At 40.0% G+C, this 20,147-nt stretch overlaps 1 protein-coding gene across 1 annotated transcript in view; it reads left to right on the plus strand.

Moving 5' to 3' along the window:
• LOC135704807 (serine-rich adhesin for platelets-like) overlaps positions 1-20,147 on the plus strand; it is a 301,896-nt gene that overhangs the window by 211,798 nt on the left and 69,951 nt on the right. The window contains exons 4-5 of the mRNA XM_065226324.1: positions 17,375-17,796; positions 17,879-18,018. Of these exons, the coding sequence (XP_065082396.1) occupies positions 17,375-17,796; positions 17,879-18,018 (562 nt within the window). The remainder of the gene's footprint in view (positions 1-17,374; positions 17,797-17,878; positions 18,019-20,147) is intronic.

A 20,147-nucleotide genomic window follows, 5' to 3' on the forward strand; every position in this document is an offset into this window, starting at 1 on the left:
CTAACATCCCTGAATTTCTTACTAACTTCCCTGAAGTTCTTAATAACTTCCCTGAATTTCGAACTAACTTCCCTGAATTTCTTACTAACTTCCCTGTATTTCTTATTAACTTCCCTGTAGTTCTTACTAACTTACCTGAATTTCTTACTAACTTCCCTGAAGTTCTTACTAACTTCCCTGAAGTTCTTACTAACTTCCCTGTAGTTCTTACTAACTTCCCTGAAGTTTTTACGAGCTTCCATGTAGTTCTTACTAACTTCCCTTAAGTTCTATCTAACAACCTGAATTTCTTACAGACTTCCCTGAAATTCTCACTTACTTCCCTGAAGTTCTTAATAACTTCCCTGTAGTTCTTAATAACTTTCCTTAAGTTCTTACACACTTCCGTGAAGTTCTTACTAACTTCCCTGAAGTTCTTACTAACTTCCCTAAAGTTCTATCTAACATCCCTGAATTTCTTACTAACTTCCCTGAAGTTCTCACTAACCTCCCTGAAGTTCTTATTAACTTCCCTGTAGGTCTTAATAACTTACCTTAAGTTTTATCTAACATCCCTGAATTTCTTGCAAACTTCCCTGAATTTCTTACAAACTTCCCTGAAGTTCTCACTAACTTCCCTGTAGTTCTTAATAACTTCCCAGAGATGAACTAGCCTATGGCTAAAAATCTCTATAATAAAGGAAAAAAAAAATAATAATAACTTCCCTAAAGTTCTATATAACATCCATGAATTTCTTATAAACTCCCCTGAAGTTCTCACTAACTTCCCTGTAGTTCTTAATAACTTCTCTAAAGTTCTATCTAACATCCCTGAATTCCCTTTTCTGCGGTTCTCACTAACTTCCCTGAAGTTCTCACTAACTGTCCTGAAGTTCTTACTAACTTCCCTGTAGTTCTTACTAACTTCCCTAAAGTTCTATCTAACAACCCTGAATTTCTTACTAACTTCCCTGAAGTTCTTACTAACTTCTCTAAAGTTCTATATAACATCCCTGAATTTCTTACTAACTTCCCTGAAATTCTCACTAACTTCCCTGAAGTTCTTATTAACTTCCCTGTAGTTCTTACTAACTTCCCTGAAGTTCTTAATAACTTCCTTGAAGTTTTCACTAACTTCCCTGAAGTTCTTAATAACTTCCCTTAAGTTCTTACACCTTCCGTGAAGTTCTTACTAACTTCCCTGAAGTTCTTACTAACTTCCCTAAAGTTCTATCTAACAACCCTGAATTTCTTACTAACTTCCCTGAATTTCTTACTAACTTCCCTGAAGTTCTTACTAACTTCCCTAAAGTTCTATCTAACATCCCAGAATTTCTTACAAACTTCCCTGAAATTCTCACTTTCTTCCCTGAAGTTCTTATTAACTTCCCTGTAGTTCTTACTAACTTCCCTAAATTTCTTAATAACTTCCCTGAAGATCTCACTAACTTCCCTGAACTTCTCACTAATTGCCGTGAAGTTCTTACTAACTTCCCTGTAGTTTTTATTAACTTCCCTAAAGTTCTATCTAACAACCCTGAATTTCTTATTAACTTCCCTGTAGTTCTTACTAACTTCCTTAAAGTTCTATATAACATCCCTGAATTTCTTACTAACTTCCCTGAAATTCTCACTTGCTTCCCTGAAGTTCTTATTAACATCCCTGTAGTTCTTACTAACTTCCCTGAAGTTCTTATTAACTTCCCTGAAGTTCTCACTAACTTCCCTGAAGTTCTTACTAACTTCCCTGAAATTCTTACACACTTCCGAGAAGTTCTCACTAACTTCCCTGAAATTCTTACTAACTTCACTAAAATTCTATCTAACATCCCTGAATTTCTTACAAACTTCCCTGAAATTCTCACTAACTTCCCTAAAGTTCTTATTAACTTTCCTGTAGTTCTTAATAACTTCCCTAAAGTTCTATATAACATCCCTGAATTTCTTACAAACTTCCCTGAAATTCTCACTTACTTCCCTGAAGTTCTTACTAACTTCCCTGTAGTTCTTAATAACTTCCCTGAAGTACTTAATAACTTCCCTGAAGTTCTCACTAACTTCCCTGAAGTTCTTACTAACTTCCCTAAAGTTCTATATAACATCCCTGAATTTCTTACAAACTTCCCTGAAATTCTCACTTACTTCCCTGAAGTTCTTACTAACTTCCCTGTAGTTCTTACTAACTTCCCTGAAGTTCTTAATAACTTCCCTGAAGTTCTCACTAACTTCCCTGAAGTTCTTACTAACTTCCCTGAATTTCTTACTAACTTTCCTGACGTTCTCGCTACTTTTTCGATGGTGTATCTGGAAATTTTCCTGAAATTAATAAAATTGCCCTAAACATCTCTAAGCTTCTCAACGTTTTCTGCAGTTACATGAATTTCTCGGTACTTTTGTGAAGCTTCCGTCATTTATCTTAAGTTCTCTTTCCTTTATGTTCTCTAGCTCTATCTTTAATTTTGGAACTTCTTCTGAAAGGTTCTCGCTATTTACCTGATAATAATGGAACTGCCCTGAAGCACTTTGATCTTCACTGAGGTTCTCGAAATTTACTTGAAATCTACGGAACTGCCTTGAACTGTTCTTGACATTCTTGAAGTTCTTGGAACTACCCTATAGTTTTTGTAATTTCCATAAAAATTAATCGAATTTCCCCGAAATTCAAAGAACTTCTTGAAGGTTCCTAAATTTTTTCTGATGTTAGTGAATCTAAAATAAAGCTTTCAAAAATTGTCATAAGTTCTTGGAACATCATTAAAGTTCCCGAAATTTTCCTGACCTTTTAAGGGTTAAAAACTTACATTGTTTCTTCTTACCATAGGCAATTGCTTGAAATTTTCTTCGTACACGGCCCATCATCTTTTGCACGAGCCCTGTTCCCACTTGTTTGGCCGCCAAATTCCAGTTCCGCTTGAAATCCTTCAGGTCAATTGCAGTTCCACCTTTTCTCTTCAGTATGTGCTTCACAATTGGCCAGAATTCCTTATTCCCAATTGGCCATAGTTCCAGAGAGTATTGGCCATAATTCCAGAGAGTATTGGCCGGATTCATCTCCTTGGGAACCACTGGGACACCATTTTCGCTATACCACTGTTTGGTGAGTAGTGGCAGCTTGCCATGTCCGGCCAGAATAGGCAATCCACCTCATGCTGCTCCAGAAAAGGCAGTAGTATCTTCCGTAGGCACTCCTCTTGGTAAATTTGCTGGTTCATGGTCCCAGAAGTAACGAAAGTTTCGCTTTTCAGCCCACAAGTGTAGATTGCTTGACAGACAACTTTTTAGGGATTTTCGACTACTTTTTGATTTTCCATTCTTCCAGGGCACTCTTCCGGTCAACCGAGGTATAACCAAGGGGTAAGACAGCTTTACTCTGAGTTGCATTTTTGCAGCGAGTTACCTGTGAGTAACTCAATGTACCTCATAAATTAAATCGACGTGCATCGATTTTTTGCCGTTTACCTCCTTCACATATTAGGCGTCAGTCTTGCTGGTAAACAAAATAGAATTGTTCAGACCGGCTATTGACGTTGACGGCACCCGATGTCAATCATTCAAGGTCTGGAACAACAGGCAGCTTGCTAGTGTTAGAAGCAAACGAAGCTTGCTTGTGTCAAACGATATTAATTCCAGAATTCGTTTAGAAAACGGCTCCACCAAGGAGAACGAGAAATCCGAAAATAATAAATAATAGTTAAAAGAAAAACAAATAAAACAACAAAACAATTTGTATCCTGCTGGACGAAATATCTTCTTTAAAGTAGTTATGTTAATCTTTAACAAGCACTTCCGTCGACGGCTTCAGAAGAATCAAGGTGGTGTATCGCAGAAAGCGAACCAATTCACGATCATTCAGAAAGCACAGCAGTAGCACCAGAAGTGGGAGGATGTCCCCTCGCAGCAGAACGGCGCCATGGGAATCCAGTGCTTGGTTCGTAGTTCCATCTAGCGGCAGGTTGTTGAGCGATGGGAATGGGATCGCTTCGACGAGTATCAGAGGACGTGCAGGGTACGTATAATTTGCCGGATGTGAAGTATTTGGTCAGGCGGATCGAGTTCTTTTACACAATCGAGTCGGATGTTTCCTTTTTGTCGTTGTTTTGCATGACAGCAGGTTTTCGGCTTCACACCTCCATATGTTGCTGTGATGCGAAAAGTGAGAAAGCAAATGACAGTGATCTTGCTCACTGAGCAACGTGAGTTACTCGAGGTGCCTCAAAAGCAACTCTGAAATTGCTTATGATCAGGAGCTGTCTTACCCCTTGGGTATAACATTCCTGCCAGGAGCGGATAGACCGGGATTTTCGTTTCGAGCGTGTTAGATCGAATACCGACTATAGTCGCTATATTCATAGTCTGGCGGATAGAATTTCGGGAACCAATTGAACTGTCAAATAACGGAACCAATCGAGCATATCACGACCAACAACAGAAAAGAGCACATCAGGTTTTGTGACCTAAATTCTGGAAACACTTTTCTCGCGATTCAAAGCTTGCCTAGTCAAAACAACATCATAATTTACTTGGGGAACGTTTTCCCTATTCCATGGTGCTTTTAATTTGCGTTCAGTTTGCAAGAAATGAACTATCTTAGTTTTGATTATAAAATTTGAGCCCCTTTTCATTTGTTGGTCTTCAGTATCTTGAATTGGTTCCCTTTTTTGCTAGATGGAATTTCTCTCCGCCAGACTATGAATATAGCGACTATAATACCGACGTACTTGCTCCGGTAAAGTTATGATGTAAATAAATGAACTTATCCTGATAACCAATGCCTACTGTGATTCTATACACGCTTAGCATCATTCAGTGAAAATTTGAAACAAATTACTCGAAAAATTTCTTAATGGCAGCGTTTTTAATGTGTCCGGATTTTTTCGTGTTAAACCTATATGTGACTCCCAACGTAGTTTAAATTTTCTGGACGAACGAACGAGCTGGAGTGCTCAAAATGTTCCTAAAGTTTCCGAACATCCCTCCAGTTTCTACTATTTTCCGAATGTTCATGGAACTACCCTAAAGTTCTCAGAATATCAACGAAGCTCTCTGAACATTTTTAAAGATATTTGAAATTACCTGAAGTTTTCTGATTTTTCCTGAAGATCTTTTAAAGCCCCTGAAATTTTCTTCGCGTGAATGGAACTGTTGTGAAGTTCTCTGATCTTCATCATACTTCACGAAATTGTCCTGAAGTGTGTTTAATCTTCACTGAAGTTTCCTGAAATCTATGGAACTGCTATGAAGCTATCGGATTTTATCCTAAAGATCTTAAAACCTCCATGTTGTTCTGGACGTTCGTGAAATTATCGGAACTACCCTGAAGTTTTCGAAACTTCCTGTAAATTCTTGTAATTTCCCTCCTCGGAACTTCACTAAAGGTTCATTTTATGTTTCAAACTGCATGATAATTCTACATTCTTCGGTTGCATGAATAAATGGAAAACAAGTTTCCACAAACAATGCAAATCTGTGCGCAATCTCCCAGCGGTTCCATCGTCGGTTACAGCTTTCATCAGAAAGCTTGACGAGCTAGCACTCAGCTTCCCGGTTCGCTGTTTGTGAACATTGTTGAAAAGTCACTGCTCAGCTGGGAATTCAACATAAATTAAATTCTCCTTGCAAGCTATCTGTTGTCGTTTTCGTCGTCGTCTTTGCGGTCGTCCCCGATACCCAAAGGAACGTGTCTAATATCGGCGACAGCGGTGCTGGTTGGTCGTAAACATGGGTGACTTACTGCACGGGGTTCTCCCTCTCATGCAGGACCGAGGAAAACAAAAGAAAAACATCGAGAAAGATGCTGCTTCTTATGCCGTGAGCATTTTTTTTTTTGAAAAGCAATAACATTTTAAATTTACTGTCACTAGTGCAAAGACCGTGGGGGACGAAAATCCGGGACACCTAATAAATGAATCAACATCCGTACATTTCATACTAAACGTCTACTTTTTTTATATGAGATGTGCGGCTTTCGGTCCCTCACGGTATCTACTCCCCAGTATCGCTTTCATTTTTATGACAAGGGGAAATCTAAGCAAACTGTGGAGTGGAGTGTCTCCTGGATCGTTGGTGTTTTTATTTTCAACACAAACAAAGCAGTTTACTTCGACTCACTCCTTGATACGGATTGTTAAATATGTATTTGCACAGTTTATTGGAAATTTTGCAGCACTTTAGAGTTCTGTGCGAAAATAATTGCGCCACATATTTTTCGCAAAGGTCAGAAAATTTAAAAAAATACATATTTGAAGAAATAGGTGCTTGAGAATTGGCAAGCTTACCCGTAAATCATTATGGTGAATGGCTAGGACGATCACTTCGACAAACATCACATTTTCCATAGTAATTCCCATATGAATTTAAAACGGTCAGTGCAGCATGAGATTGCAACTAAATGAACTCAAATTTCGAGGAAATTGTCAGGATTTAGGATCTATTGGAGTAGTTGTCTGTTAATGTTGTCGATAGCGGCCCACTTTTAAAAATTATATAAACTCGCGACCCTCCAATATTGAATACACGTATTGTAAGGCCAATATGACCTTAAAATCTAATAAAAAATGGATTTGAAACGCAAAAAACTACAAGGGACAGGTTGGGGTTTTACGCAATGCTGACGTAGGGCTACGTGGTCTTATATAATCTACCTGAGTATCTGATGGGCGACGACTCGTTGAATTCGCGTGGCCTACCCCGAAGCCGACGTCCTCTTCCGGGTTCCCTGCTGAATATTGACTTCGCTTGACGCTCTTCTGGCATTCGTGCCACATGCCCAGCCCACTGTAGCCTGCCGTGTTTTATAAGCTTCACAATATCCATGCCGTTATATACTTGGTACAACTCGTGATTCATGCGACGCCGCCAGATACCATTTTCCAATTTACCGCCGAGTATTGTTCACAGCACTTTACGCTCGAGGACACCAAAAGCTCTCCGATCGGCCTCTTTCAATGCCCACGATGCGTGGGTATAAAGGGCTACCGGCAGAATCAACGTCTTGTACAGCGCGAAGTTCGTCTTCGTACGCAAGCTGCGGGACTTCAGCTAGCTACGCAACCCGTAGAAAGCCCTGTTCGCGGCTGCAATACACCTTTTCACCTCGCGGGTAACATCATTATTGCACATCACTAAAGTACCAAAATAAACAAATTCGTCCACAACTTCAAATTTTTCGCCATCTAGCACCACTTCACTACCAACACCACTATTGCTCCCACGCTTTCTACCGGTGACCATGTACTTCGTTTTGGTAGAATTTATCGTGAGACCAATCCTCGCTGTCTCCCTCTTAATAGGCGCGCACGCCTCTTCCACTGCTCTACGGTCGATTCCGATGATGTCGATGTCGTCCGCAAAACCAAGGAGCATGTGCGACTTTGTGATGATGGTGCCGTTCCTCTGCACGCCAGTTCGAAAGAGCATCTCCCTGCTTCAACCCATCTAAGGTCTCGAACGAGGCCGAAATCTCGTCTGCAACCCATACACATGATTTCGAACCATCCAGCGTTGCACGAATCAGCCTAATTAGTTTCTTCGGAAAACCGTTTTCTTGCATTATCTGCCATAGCTCGTTTCTCTTTACTGAATCGTACGCTGCCTTGAAATCTATGAACAGATGATGAGTCTGCAAGTTGTATTCCCGGAACTTCTCAAGGGTTTGACGCAGGGTAAACATTTGATCCGTCGATGATCGACCCTCACGAAAACCAGCCTGGTATTCGCCGACGAAGGATTCCTCAAGCGGTCTCAATCTGTTGAACCGAACACGTGATAATATTTTGTACGCCGAATTCAGAAGCGTGATTCCTCTGTAATTGGCGCACTCCAGTCTGTGTCCCTTTTTGTAGAGGGGACAAACGAGACCATCCAACCAACCTGCGGCCAATTCTTCCTCCTCCCATATCTTGAGCAGTATACGGTGGATCGTCTGGTGCAGCTGCTCACTTCCGTGTTTGAGAAGTTCTTCCTGGAGCTCGTCCTTCCCCGCAGCCTTACTGTTTTACAGCTCTCGCATCACCTTTTTCACCTCTTCTAGCGTTGGTGGTTCCACAGCTTGACCATCGTCGGCGATGTGTGTTCTGTTTGTAGATGCTCTCTCGTTCTCTCCGTTCAGCAACGTCTGAGCTGTACATATCACCTCTCGTGCTGTTGTGCTCACCGCTCCGTGGACAGCTTCCCACAGATTGTTGAGATTCTCGTTCACGTTGATTTCCGCTATCCGCTCATTCAGCTTCTGGTGGTACTCTGCAGCAACACCATTTACTGTCAAACGCTGGATGTTGAAACGCATCGATCTCCGTTTTCTCGAACTCGTAACGGTCGATAGACGCGCTCGAATTTTCGCAACAACGAGGTAGTGATCCGAGTCGATATTAGGACCCCTGAAGGTCCTGACATCTACGACATCCGAGAAATGCCGACCATCCACCAACACGTGGTCGATCTGGATAAAACTGAGTGCCCTAAACACGACGTGAAGATTGTCATCGGAGATGCAAACGCGCAGGTCGGAAGAGAGGAATTCTTTCGCCCAATCATTGGAACAGAAAGCCTTCTTCACTCTGCAACGAATGATAACGGCCTGAAGCTGATAAACTACGCTGCTGCTCGTGATATGGCCATCAGTAGCACCCACTTTGCACGCAAGGATATCCGAAAGCACACCTAGAGACACCCTAATGGTATAGCAGCCACACTCACATTCACCTTTTGCAGTTCACGGGCCAGAAGGCCCACTCGTCCAGGTTCATTTAACGTTCTGACATTCCAAGAACCGAGTTTCCATTCATTGTCCTTAGTTCGTTGCCGTTGGGTCGGTTGCCGAAAATTTCGTTCGTTTTTTCTTCTTCTTACTTCATTTTTCTGAGTACATTTATAATTCAGTATGCTACCGTACCAGGGTCGCGATACCTACATCGTGTTGATGGGGCTGCCATCTTGGATTTAGCTGACACAATACAGCATTTCTTTTTCAGCCGCTGGATGCCAGGCAGACGCTGTTCGAGCCGCACCTCCTGGTAGACGGACGCTCGACGATTCGCACCTCCTCAGCCTTGCTATCATCACGATATGGGATAATCGTGATGACATTGCCCACACCCCGTTACCAGCACATATATGGGCATATACTATATGTCATCATCCGACACGTGGAAGCGTGAGGTAGGAGCTTGTGAAGACCAGAGCTATGTTGAACGCTCTTTCCCCTGTGGTCCTCACCATTTTGGGTCTTAATAATAAATGTTATTTGTTAACTGCAGCAGGAGCTTGTGTTTTGTGTAGGAATAGGAATTTGAGCGAGGTACTCTTTAGTAAATTGCCATGAAAAGAACGTTTTGATATGAATTTTAGTTGCGACATGTTCAGAAATTTAACTCTGTTGGAAAGTCTTGTTGGGGAAGCAGCATACACACTGAGATTATTTAACCGAAATCTGTGAAATTTTACCGAAATCTCAACAGCTGAACCAACCGGTGAACACTCGTGTTTATTTCAGTTACCGTGGGGACGTAATTTGTGATTAGCCCCGGTCCCTTTCAAATTGTATCATTATTTATGTACGGTCCTTATATTTGAAATGACGTTTCCCATTCATCTAGAGATGGCCGATTTTCATTCGAATAATTGATTAATCGATTAACGAACCGAAAAGTAAAATATATGTAATCGGTTATATCGTGCCGATATAAGCATTAACATCTGCATATGATCATCACCACCGATCGTTTCAAACATGTGATGCACTCTCATTGGTTGAAAAATGGCAGCACAGCGAACAAAAAATAATCGATTAGTTGTTAATCCAGTAATTAAAAAATGGGACATCTCTGATTTTGGTGAGTTTGTTTTGATAAAAATGAGCGCAAAATTTCATCTCTACCAAGGGGGCAGCAAAACCACAAAATTACGTTGAATACGGGGGGTATTCATTGGATGAAAGGGACCGTGAAAGAGGACACTAAAATAGAAAGTTTTTCTTCCGACAGTTTCATCTTAGTATTCATCTTTGGCTGAACGTTCGGTGATTGTTCACAGATTTCCTGTAATTTTTCACTGATATTCGGTGTAAAATTACAGGAAATCTGTGAAAAATCACCGAACTATTTACCGAACGTTCAGCTGTTGAGATTTTGGTAGAATTTCACAGATTTCGGTAAAATAATCTAAGTGTGTATGCATGTTCGTAATTGGTGGATTGTTAGTTATTTCGAAGCTTTTGGACAATGCTTGCAATTGACCAATTTTTTTATAGTTTCTTGTTAAACAGTCGGCCGCTATCGATTGGAGCATTGCTATCGATGCGTAAAAATATTTCTGACAAAGCTGATATTCGGCTATGCATTATCCGCGACTGAGTAATCAAATGTCACTTTTGCTGAGATCTCAGTGAAACTTATTTTACCGAGATTTGCACAGCCGATCTCGGTAGAAAAAACTTAGTGTGTAGGGGAAGAAGGGCATAGTGAACAGGTGGGGCATAGTGAGCATCCCGCACTTTGGATCTGGATCTCCAGCTGCATGAAACAAATCAACTGGTAGCAGGATCAATATCATTTCCTATCCCTAGTTACGGTAAATATAGGCGTGGCCGGGAATAGTGACAGTCATGCTTTTGGTATTCTTGTTTAGATTAGAAATAATGTTAACTTCCTAGCATTATTCCTCGTCGCAGTCTGACTAAGAATTTCAAAAGAGACGTGAGTATCACTAGTATCCGAAGCATACCATAGCTACGCTGACGCTAACGCTAATGTGTTAATCGGAATTACATATAAAATCCTTCTCAAGATCAGTTGTTGTCGACGTCGGTAAGATCACCGCTGGGATCGAAATCTAGTGACAGCAAGTTGAACGGGAACTTGATCGTAATTTTTAGGTGATTTAAGGAGCTCGTTGGCCTTGTGGCGACCAATTTTGCTTACTGAGCAGAAAATCATGGGTTCGAAAATTTTAGGCTTAATTTTTTTTCTGTCATTGATCATCGCGTTTTAGCCCGAAACAATGTGCCACTCGATAACATAGTTCTAGAAAAGAACTTTAGTGAAAAGCAAGTGCAAGTGATCGGGTAGAATGCATTTCAAAGTGTTTTTTTTTCATCAACATCCTTTTCGTCAGAGCTGTTATTAAGCGATTGGATTGGAAGCGGATTGTGCAAGAGTTTCTTTGAAGATCCGATTGAATGGTTTGAAGTGTTGAGCCCGAACTAGGAGATGCAAAAGTCTTTCAAGTTTTTGCTTCATGGGCAAACCATCGTTCATCTGGTGAAATCGTTCCTGATGATATATTCACATGTTTCGGTTTCTACAACTTTGTCTTAGACATCATTTCGAAGAGCCGCTTTGGTGCTGTATTTTGATGAGAAATCAAATGTCGAGTGCGCTATTGCCACAGGTTGGAAACGAGTGGGTGGGCCAATTGGTTCATTCGGCAAGAGAGTCGTCCGCTTTTTTTCTGGATTCAGACGTTTGATGTTTTGTACCTTAAAGTTTCATTTTTGTGATTATGATTTGCCTGAAGAATTTTTTAACTAGTTTCGCAAAAACCCGCAAAAGTCTTGGAAATGCCAGTAGTGCAGCAGGACAGTACGAGTACAAAATTAATGAAACTAGCTGAGATCCTCCCTTTATTTCCATTTATATGTTTTTAAATTTATAAAATATTTTCGTTCTATTGCTCTCTACTGAAATCTAGCTCCCACCTGTTCGTGTTCAGCGTTGGAAAATTTTGCGAGGCTTTATGAAGCACACAAAAGGAAAAGTTCGCGAGTCATTGTGAGTTTTAGCGAACTTTTCCTGTAGATTGATTAGAGACCCGTTTTTTTCAGTTTTTACACAACGGAAGATAGAACTAGGGTTCCTTCCTTCTTTTCCTTTCTCCTACGGCCTTTAATTCCATTTTTTTCTTTTCAGAAAGCGAGTGATGGTACTATAACCATAAGCCATACACAGCAAAAAAAAATGTAACATCGATCAATGTAATTCAAGCTGATGTACGAAATAATGATGTAATAGCAAAAGGCAGGTACAATATTACATCAGTGGATGTAATTTTGTTCGCAAAATCGATGTACATCGTACAACGTTATATTACACAACCAATGGATTGACCTGGTTGCAGCAGTTTGAATGTAATATTCAACAACTTTTTTTTCTGTGTATAGGGCTAAGACAAGAGCTAATGCTCATGTCCTAACCACTCGAGGAAAATGGAGCATCATTTAACTTTTTTAGATTAGATGCTCCCAACGACCAATCATTTATAACAACGGAACACACGGTACGATGTCCACGTTTCATCCATTTATTGGATTCTGAAGCATCGTGTTTAAATCTTTGATCTAAACAGGCCTGATATTTCTGAATCATCTTGTCCCTTAAGTGCTGCTAGGAATATCTATCATTTTCCAGGATGCTTTCGTGAACTGGCTGTGTTGGTGTTAGATTAGATTAGAATTCGGCCATTTTGACTAACACCTACTTTTTCAAAATGACGTATTCGATATTTTTCAATAAAACATAGCCCGAAAACGGCTCATCTAATTGAAATGAAGTCTGAGACAAAGTTTTAGGAAACTGGATTGACTTGAATATTCAAATTTTACATAGGTATCTTTGATTTCTCTTCAAATATTGTTTGTAGCTGTCAGAAAAATAATATATTTGGTTTTTTTAGTCACATTGACGTTTTATCGAAATGATATAATTGATGTATTTAACACTACACTTAACACTCCACATCTCGATGTCCAATAACTCAATATCGAGTTAAAAAACCATAGCAAAAATGATTTACATGAAATGATTTTGAAGTGCCAAAATATTTGAACAAGAAAAATCCTGATTCAAAGTTTACATTAGTTTAAGAAAATATCAATGCTTCTCAAATATTTTTAATAATAGGAAATTCAATAAATTGCAACTCTAGTAAAACAAAAATCATTAATTTGTTACATTAAATCAACGAAATTTTGAAAACATGACTAAGTTGTCTGAATCTCTGGGACCTACCTACGATCAAGACAAAATATAAACCCAAGGGTGGCTCTAAGGCACTAGCGTGCACAGGAATCTTTTTTAAGGAGGGGCAATTTTTTCTATGGTGCATTCAACCTGGGTATGGGGAGTACTCCAAAGTGCGTGGTGGATGGTGCTATCCACCCACCACTGTTTTCTTACTATTCAATTTAGCTAATTTTATTTATTTTTTGCTCTGGTGGTGGTTCATCTTCTTCAATGCAAACTGCTTTCAGACAGCCAATGGATATTGGCAATTTAAGTTTCGTTAAAAAGTTGCGATAGTAGGCCTTTAACCGAAATGATACATTTGCTGCAATATTGTTGCCTTGGTGGTTGGATTCAGCTGAAGTCACGTCAGATGGTGGTAATAGCACCGACAAACCAACATGAATGACCAATAAGAATCGCATTCTCCTTTCGCATGTAAACAGTGCGCATAGCAGTGAACAAACAAAGTTTATGGTTTTAAAAAATTTCCACGCTTCCATACTACCAACATGGGAATCACTGCGATTTTGTTTGCCCAGCAAGTCAGTCGCTGTCTTCCAATTTCTGAACCCTGTAGGAATCGGATCTTTCGAAAAGACCGGCAGAGAAATGTTTGATTGAGTGGAATTGGTTCTAAAAATCCAGAATAACATAGAAAATAGTTTTTGAAGTTTTTACAATTTCTTGGAAGTTACATATAGTTACAGTTCCAATAATATTTTGATAGAAAAATATTGCAATAATTTTTTGCGTCATGCTCTTCTTTCCAGGTTAAAAATATAAACAAATGAAAATATAATCTTCAGTTACCTTTCTAAAAATTTTTGCAGTGCTTGGAACTGTCCTCAGAATTCAATTTCCTGAGGTTCTTCTAGGATTTTTTAGAACTCTCCTAAGAGCTCTTTTTAAATTCTTCTCAGAGGTCCACTGGAATTATATTTTTTTTTTTTGTTTATTAATTTATTTGATAAGGCTCAACCGAATTAACTTTACAGAGCCGAGGATTCTTGGTCACTATACAATACATTTTAAAACTATAGTCAAAAGGTACAACACAATAAACACTTTATCTTCCGCTATCCAAAAAGCCTCCTCCATCAGAACTGGAGCCGCTTCCAGTAGTTTCATTGTATGGCAAATTGTTGTACGCCAACGAGGGTCAGAGCGCGTCCATTGCAGCAATGGACGCAAAACGTGGTCAGCACTCACACACTCATCACGAAACGGTTGCTTTCCAAAGTCGACGACGCATCGACCGAAAGAACTGCTGATGAAGAACAATGAGGAGGACCACACAATGGTTGCTGCCGAGAAAACAGACGATCGCGTAGCACACATCGAGAGGGGCCTGCTTTTGTCGACAGCCGAGTGAACACTGAATTATATTTAGAACTCTTCACTTTTCTCAGAACACTTTTAGAGTTTCAGAAATTTTTCCTGGAATGAACTAGAAATTATCCTCGGAATTCGCTTGAAATTTTGCTTAAAATCCCTTTGAAATTTCATTCAAAATTTTCACGGCATTCTTTTCGAAATTTTCTAGGAATTATCTGCAGGATTAACTTGAAATTATTCGCAGAATTTTCATGGAATCATCCCCAGAAATGTTTTATTTTGGAATTCAGAATTCAATACCCTGAGGTTCTTCTCGGAAGTCAAGTTTAAGTTGTCCGTCCATTCACCAAAACGTTGTAGTTTTTCTACCAGAAATGTTCAATAAATCTTGCCCCTCCATTCACCAGAACTGTGCAATTTTTACATCAGGAATTTTCAATTCAGCTTGCCCCTGCAGACAGCAGATTGTTGCAAATCTTACACCATAAATTTTCAATACAAACTTGCCCCCAGGAGATTTTACACCAAAAAATTTCAATTGACCAGAACGATGCAAATTTTCCACCGTTAATGTTCAATAAAAATTGCTTCTCCAATCTTCTGATTGGTGCAGATTTCCTTTTCCCATGTTCCATCAGACATTTTCAATAAAGCTTGCTTCTCCTATCATCAGAATGTTGCAGTTTTTTCTCCAAATAAAGCTGCCCCTATTTACAGATTTTTTATCAAAAAATTTCAGTAAAGCAGCTTCCCTGCAATTATCAGAATGGTGCAAATTTTACACCAGAAATTATTATCAAAGTTTGTTTCACTATTCAGCAGAAGAATGCAAATTTAAGACCAAAAATTTTCCGAAAAGCTTGCCTATCCGTTCATCAGAACGGTGCAGATTTTCCACCAGAAATTTTCAATACAGCTTAATTTTAAATAAAGCTTGTGCATTAATTTACCAGACCAGTGCATGTTTTCCACCAGAAATTTTCTGTTCATTTCATTTATCAGAGTGATACAAATTTTGAACCAGAAATTTTCAATAAAGGGTGCACCAAAAATTGTCAGTGAAGTTTATTTCACCAGTTTGTGCAATTTTCAGGCTTTGCCTCTTCATGCACCAGAATGGTGCAAATTTTCCACCATAAATTTTCAATGAAGCTTGCACTCATCAGAACGATGCAAATTATGCACCCGAAAAATGAATAAACCTAGCTTCTACATTTACCACAGTGATGCGAACTTTCCACCAGAAATTTTCAGTTAAATGTGCACCTCCAAATTTTTAGAGTGATTCAATTTTTCCACCAGAGTTGTTCATTTATGTTACATCACAATTTTGTAAGTGTGGTTATATCATAATTTTGTAATTGTGGAAATAAAAACCTTGTTTATAGAAGGGGGGCTATTGCCCCACCTTGCTCCACCCTGTGCACGCCAGTGCTCTAAGGGGTTAGTAACTCCGTACAGTGTGCCAATAACGCAAGAAAACATCTTGAAAATCTTTCGAAGCTTCATTTTTTTTGCTGAAACAGCTCACGAAATCGTATATACATGCTGTCAAATCTCTTGGCTTCTCCTTCTCTGTTCCACAAATAACGTATACATGGTGTTAGGAGTGCAGTTCCTCACAAAGCTCACATGACTCTTATAAAATTTGATTAAATTCTTGTTTCAGCTATTCGTAATTCTTAATTTGTTTTCAGTAGGTGGCAATACCTTTACTTGTGGTTAAAACAGTAACCACCCACATGACTTCTGAGCTCTTTTGAATGTTTGGCTTCCGTTTGACAGTTCGACTCGGCTCCCAGATGACAAACATTTTGAGTTAGTTCGCAATACTCAGGTTCAACCGGTCTGGACAGAGCAATGAATTGAATAGTGCAGTCGTGCAGTGCTCTCACACTCAGCCTAAGCAGTCAATAATTTTACGCTCTGCCCATGGTTATACATTATCATGATCTTAGAAGTTACTGGTAACACTCATTGGCGTAGCTAGACAATTTATCTGGAGGGGGCCTGGCCCCCCTGGCACCTCCATTAGCTACGCCAATGGTAACACTGTAGGGGACAATGGTCATAATTGACAGTGCTATTTCTTTTTTAAGGGGCTCATGTATGAACAATTTGGATAGTTGCTAAAGGATTGTGATGATCAACCAATTTTCAGCTTGACGGCTCAGTCCAACTAACGAAAGTCTTTCATTAAGTGGGCTACAGGTTTAGCCCAACGAGCGAAAGTTGACTGTTTCTCTGCCCCTGCGCAGCGCATGTCTCATTTCATTGCTGTTTATAAAATCAATTTTTGCGCATGGCCAATGACAATAACTCAGAGAGAGGGTCACTTTTGCTCAGAGGAATGTTGTAATTGCTAAAAACTGCAAGAACTCAGCGCTGAGTACCGGTAGGTTTTATAAATTTCTCATACAACTGAGTAAAAGTGACTCTCGCTCTGAATTATTCTCATTGGCCATGCAAGTTGAAACAAAACCTCAAATTTTCGCCTAGTTCCTGTGGAATAGTGTACTGTGATGCGTGGATACCCCAAAATCGTGATAGATTCCCCACGAAATTCCTCAACAGCACACATCATAATTCCTGTCCGAATTATTTTTGTTTATTATTATTAAAATTATTTGATTATAAGAGAAAATCTGAAAACTTTTTGAAAACTTAGGGAAGTTTGAAGATTAAATGAAGTTCTGTGAGCGTCAAACAAGTATCAAAAACTTCTTATCTCATCTAATCTAATCTAATACAAACGGAGCAAGTAAGCACGTCCACCTTTCTAGACAGAACCGGAAATCGAACTCGCTACCTCCAACTTGACAATACAGTGCCTTGACTGACTAGGGTATCTGACCCTCCGCCAGGCTAATCAAAATACCATAACACGGCGTGACACACTAAGCGTCTCCATTTAATAATCAACTCACTTAAGCTCAACCTCACTCGCCGTATGTGTTCCTCGGCGCGGCAGCGAAAACCCGTCAATGTGTAATCATTCCTGCTCTCGACAAGTACAAAAGCCTGCCACTCAAAATCACTTTTCCCGCTTTTCTACTCCGCAGAGAACAGTGACGAAGTCGAGGAAGACACGCTGAGCTCCAGTGCCAGCAGTAGCAGCAATAAAAACCTCTCGTCAAAGATGACAAAAACAACCACTTCCTACTGCTTCATGCGGCACCATCAACAGCAACAACAGCAACAACAAACGCAGCAATCCACGACGATGAAGTCACATCACAGCAGAAACAATTCATTAAGGGTGCACCGTTCGACGGCTTCACCGTCGCCATCTCCATCGTTGGCCCTGGGGGTAGGATCAATCTCACCCTCCCCCTCGATTGTGTCAGTTTTCAATCAAGGTGCCAATAAAGCCCCTCTGAGTGGCTCCTGTTCTTCCTTTTCGTCAACAACGGCTGTCACTGCTACCAACTGTCCCACCTGCGGCAACTGCCTGCAGCTCGGAAGCTGCTGCTGTTCGACACAGGTAAACGACACCCACCCACACATATTTACACACAACAGCACGTGCTTGCTCACATCCGTTGTTCTATTGTTTGCTTTCAAAGGACTTTCTCAAGCACCAAAAATCACCCGTTTTCAACCGGAGGCGTTCGTCGTCGATCAGCGTGGCGCGTCCCACACCGGATCTGTACCGGTTCCTGAAGACGGAGGTGCCCTCCCAGCAACCACTGTCACCCGGAGCGAGGTAAGTGCGCTCACAAAATTAATGCAAATTACATGTCACCCCGGACGCCCGCGTTCATCCATCAGGAATTACAAACCATTGCTGTGTGAGAGAGAACGCATGTTCTTCGAAAATCATCCTTCCATCGGCAAAATAGTAGGCCGTTGTAAAAGCTTCTTTATTGTGAAATCCCGTCGATTTACGGCCTCCCGAGCAGGAGGAAATAACTTATGGAAATTTTGTGTTGATCAGCCTGACATGAGTGGTAAAATCAAAATACTTCGTCAATAACAAAAATTGATATTTGAATACCAAAAGAATACCCTGGGTGGTCTTGTTTTGGTATTGCATTTGCATAATTTGGTATTGGAATGGTATTGTGGGAACATTTTTTTGGTATTTTACCTCAGGCTTAGTTCACACCAATTGAAGGTATCGAGATATTCCTTCCTGCTCGGGCTACTACGATCAGAACGTGCCCGCCGGAGCAGGCAGCTAAATAAGCACATTGTGCACACCCGGCGTAGAATCGTACGATATTTTTAGCGATGCAAGTTGCTTCCACGTAGCGTCGCGCCGTCGGATACGGTTCTGCGATGTTTGTTGTTATTCTAAAATTGGATCACGTTTTCGCTGTCAGTTGGCTGGATCAACCAAGTTTGAGTAACATTTGTTTATCTATCGGTTTTAGCGAAGTTGATATTTCAGTGCCAACATTTCAAAGGGGCGTAATTGTACTTGCAAACAATGGCTTTAGCCGTCGATTTCTCAAGAATAAAAGCTCACTCATGAAAAATAATGACACCAGGTAGATGAATGTTTCCTCTACAACAGGTAGATGAATGTTTCCTCTACCAGCTAGCATTGTTTTTTTTTTAGGGGTGAGCTTTGAGTTGCGAGAAATCGACGGCTAAAGCCATTGTTTACAAAAGCAATTACGCCCCTTTGAAATGTTGGCACTGATTTGTTTGACCACGTAATGGTTTGTTTAGCGGATTTCAGAATAAGAGTGGCACAAGTCCATAATTACAGAATTAGGTCGCGATGGATGGGTTGCATGTATTCAGACGGCCTGATCATTAGGGTGGTTCTAAATATCTATTTTGCTCCATTACGCACAATCGATTTCAAATCCGGTCCTGATTATTCTCCAAAAAATTAAGCTCATTTGGAACTCATACTGCACTTGTCGTTTGAAGTTTGTATGGGAATAAGCTTGATGGATCAAATTTGATATTTTGAACCACCCTACTGATCATACGTTTTAGAATTTTGTGGAAAATTAATTACGCTTTTCCATGTACAATTTGGATTTGCTTCTGGTAAAACAAATTCGATTGCGCTTTTCCAAGTAAACTTTGACTTCAATTCTGGTAATCCAATTCGATTGCGCTTTTCCAAGTAAAATTTGGCTTCGCTGCTCATAATCCAAATTCGAAGGCACTTTTTCAAGATAAATTTGACTTCGCTTCTCGTAATCCAAATTCAAGTGCGCTTTGCCAAGTGGCTTTGCTTCTGGTAATCTTTTCGTCATTTAAATTCGATGCGCTTTTCCAAGTTGAAATTGACTTCACTGCTCATTAGACTGATGCAAAATTTGACTTTTTCGCTCCACAGTGCTTAAATGGTTTAAAATCGGGTCCTGATTAGCCTCCCAAAGTTACAACTCATTTGGTTAGAAACAGACTTCGCACAAGCCATTTGAAGTTTCCATGTAAATTACTATGGGAAATCTCAACTTTTTGTTCATCGCCTTCTAGTCTTTTTCCATATTGAGCTGCGAAACAGTTCGATAACCATTCTTATAGAAACTTTTCTCAGCTACAACTTTGCTGAAGATTGTTTCTATGTAAAACGAGACAGGAAAAAGTTATTAATTATTTAAGAGATTGGTAAACTTATGACATGATCAAGCAGCTGCTCTGTAGGCAACACTGTATTTTGCAGTGTGACATAGTAGCCATGATTTTTGTGTCCTATTCAACGCCCCAGAAACACCAATGTTGCCTGCTGAGCAGTTGATTGAGCATGATCATAAGACATCAGTGCATTGAACCATTGATAACTTTCGATCCTTGCATTTAATCAAAAAGTGGTCTTCAGCAAAGTTGTAGCTGGGAAAATTTCCTACAAGTAAAACTGACAGCTTT

This window comes from Ochlerotatus camptorhynchus, unplaced genomic scaffold, assembly GCF_037179485.1.
Source record: "Ochlerotatus camptorhynchus isolate MF236.1 unplaced genomic scaffold, CSIRO-AGI_Acam_v1.1 ptg000248l, whole genome shotgun sequence".
Lineage (NCBI taxonomy): Eukaryota > Metazoa > Arthropoda > Insecta > Diptera > Culicidae > Ochlerotatus > Ochlerotatus camptorhynchus.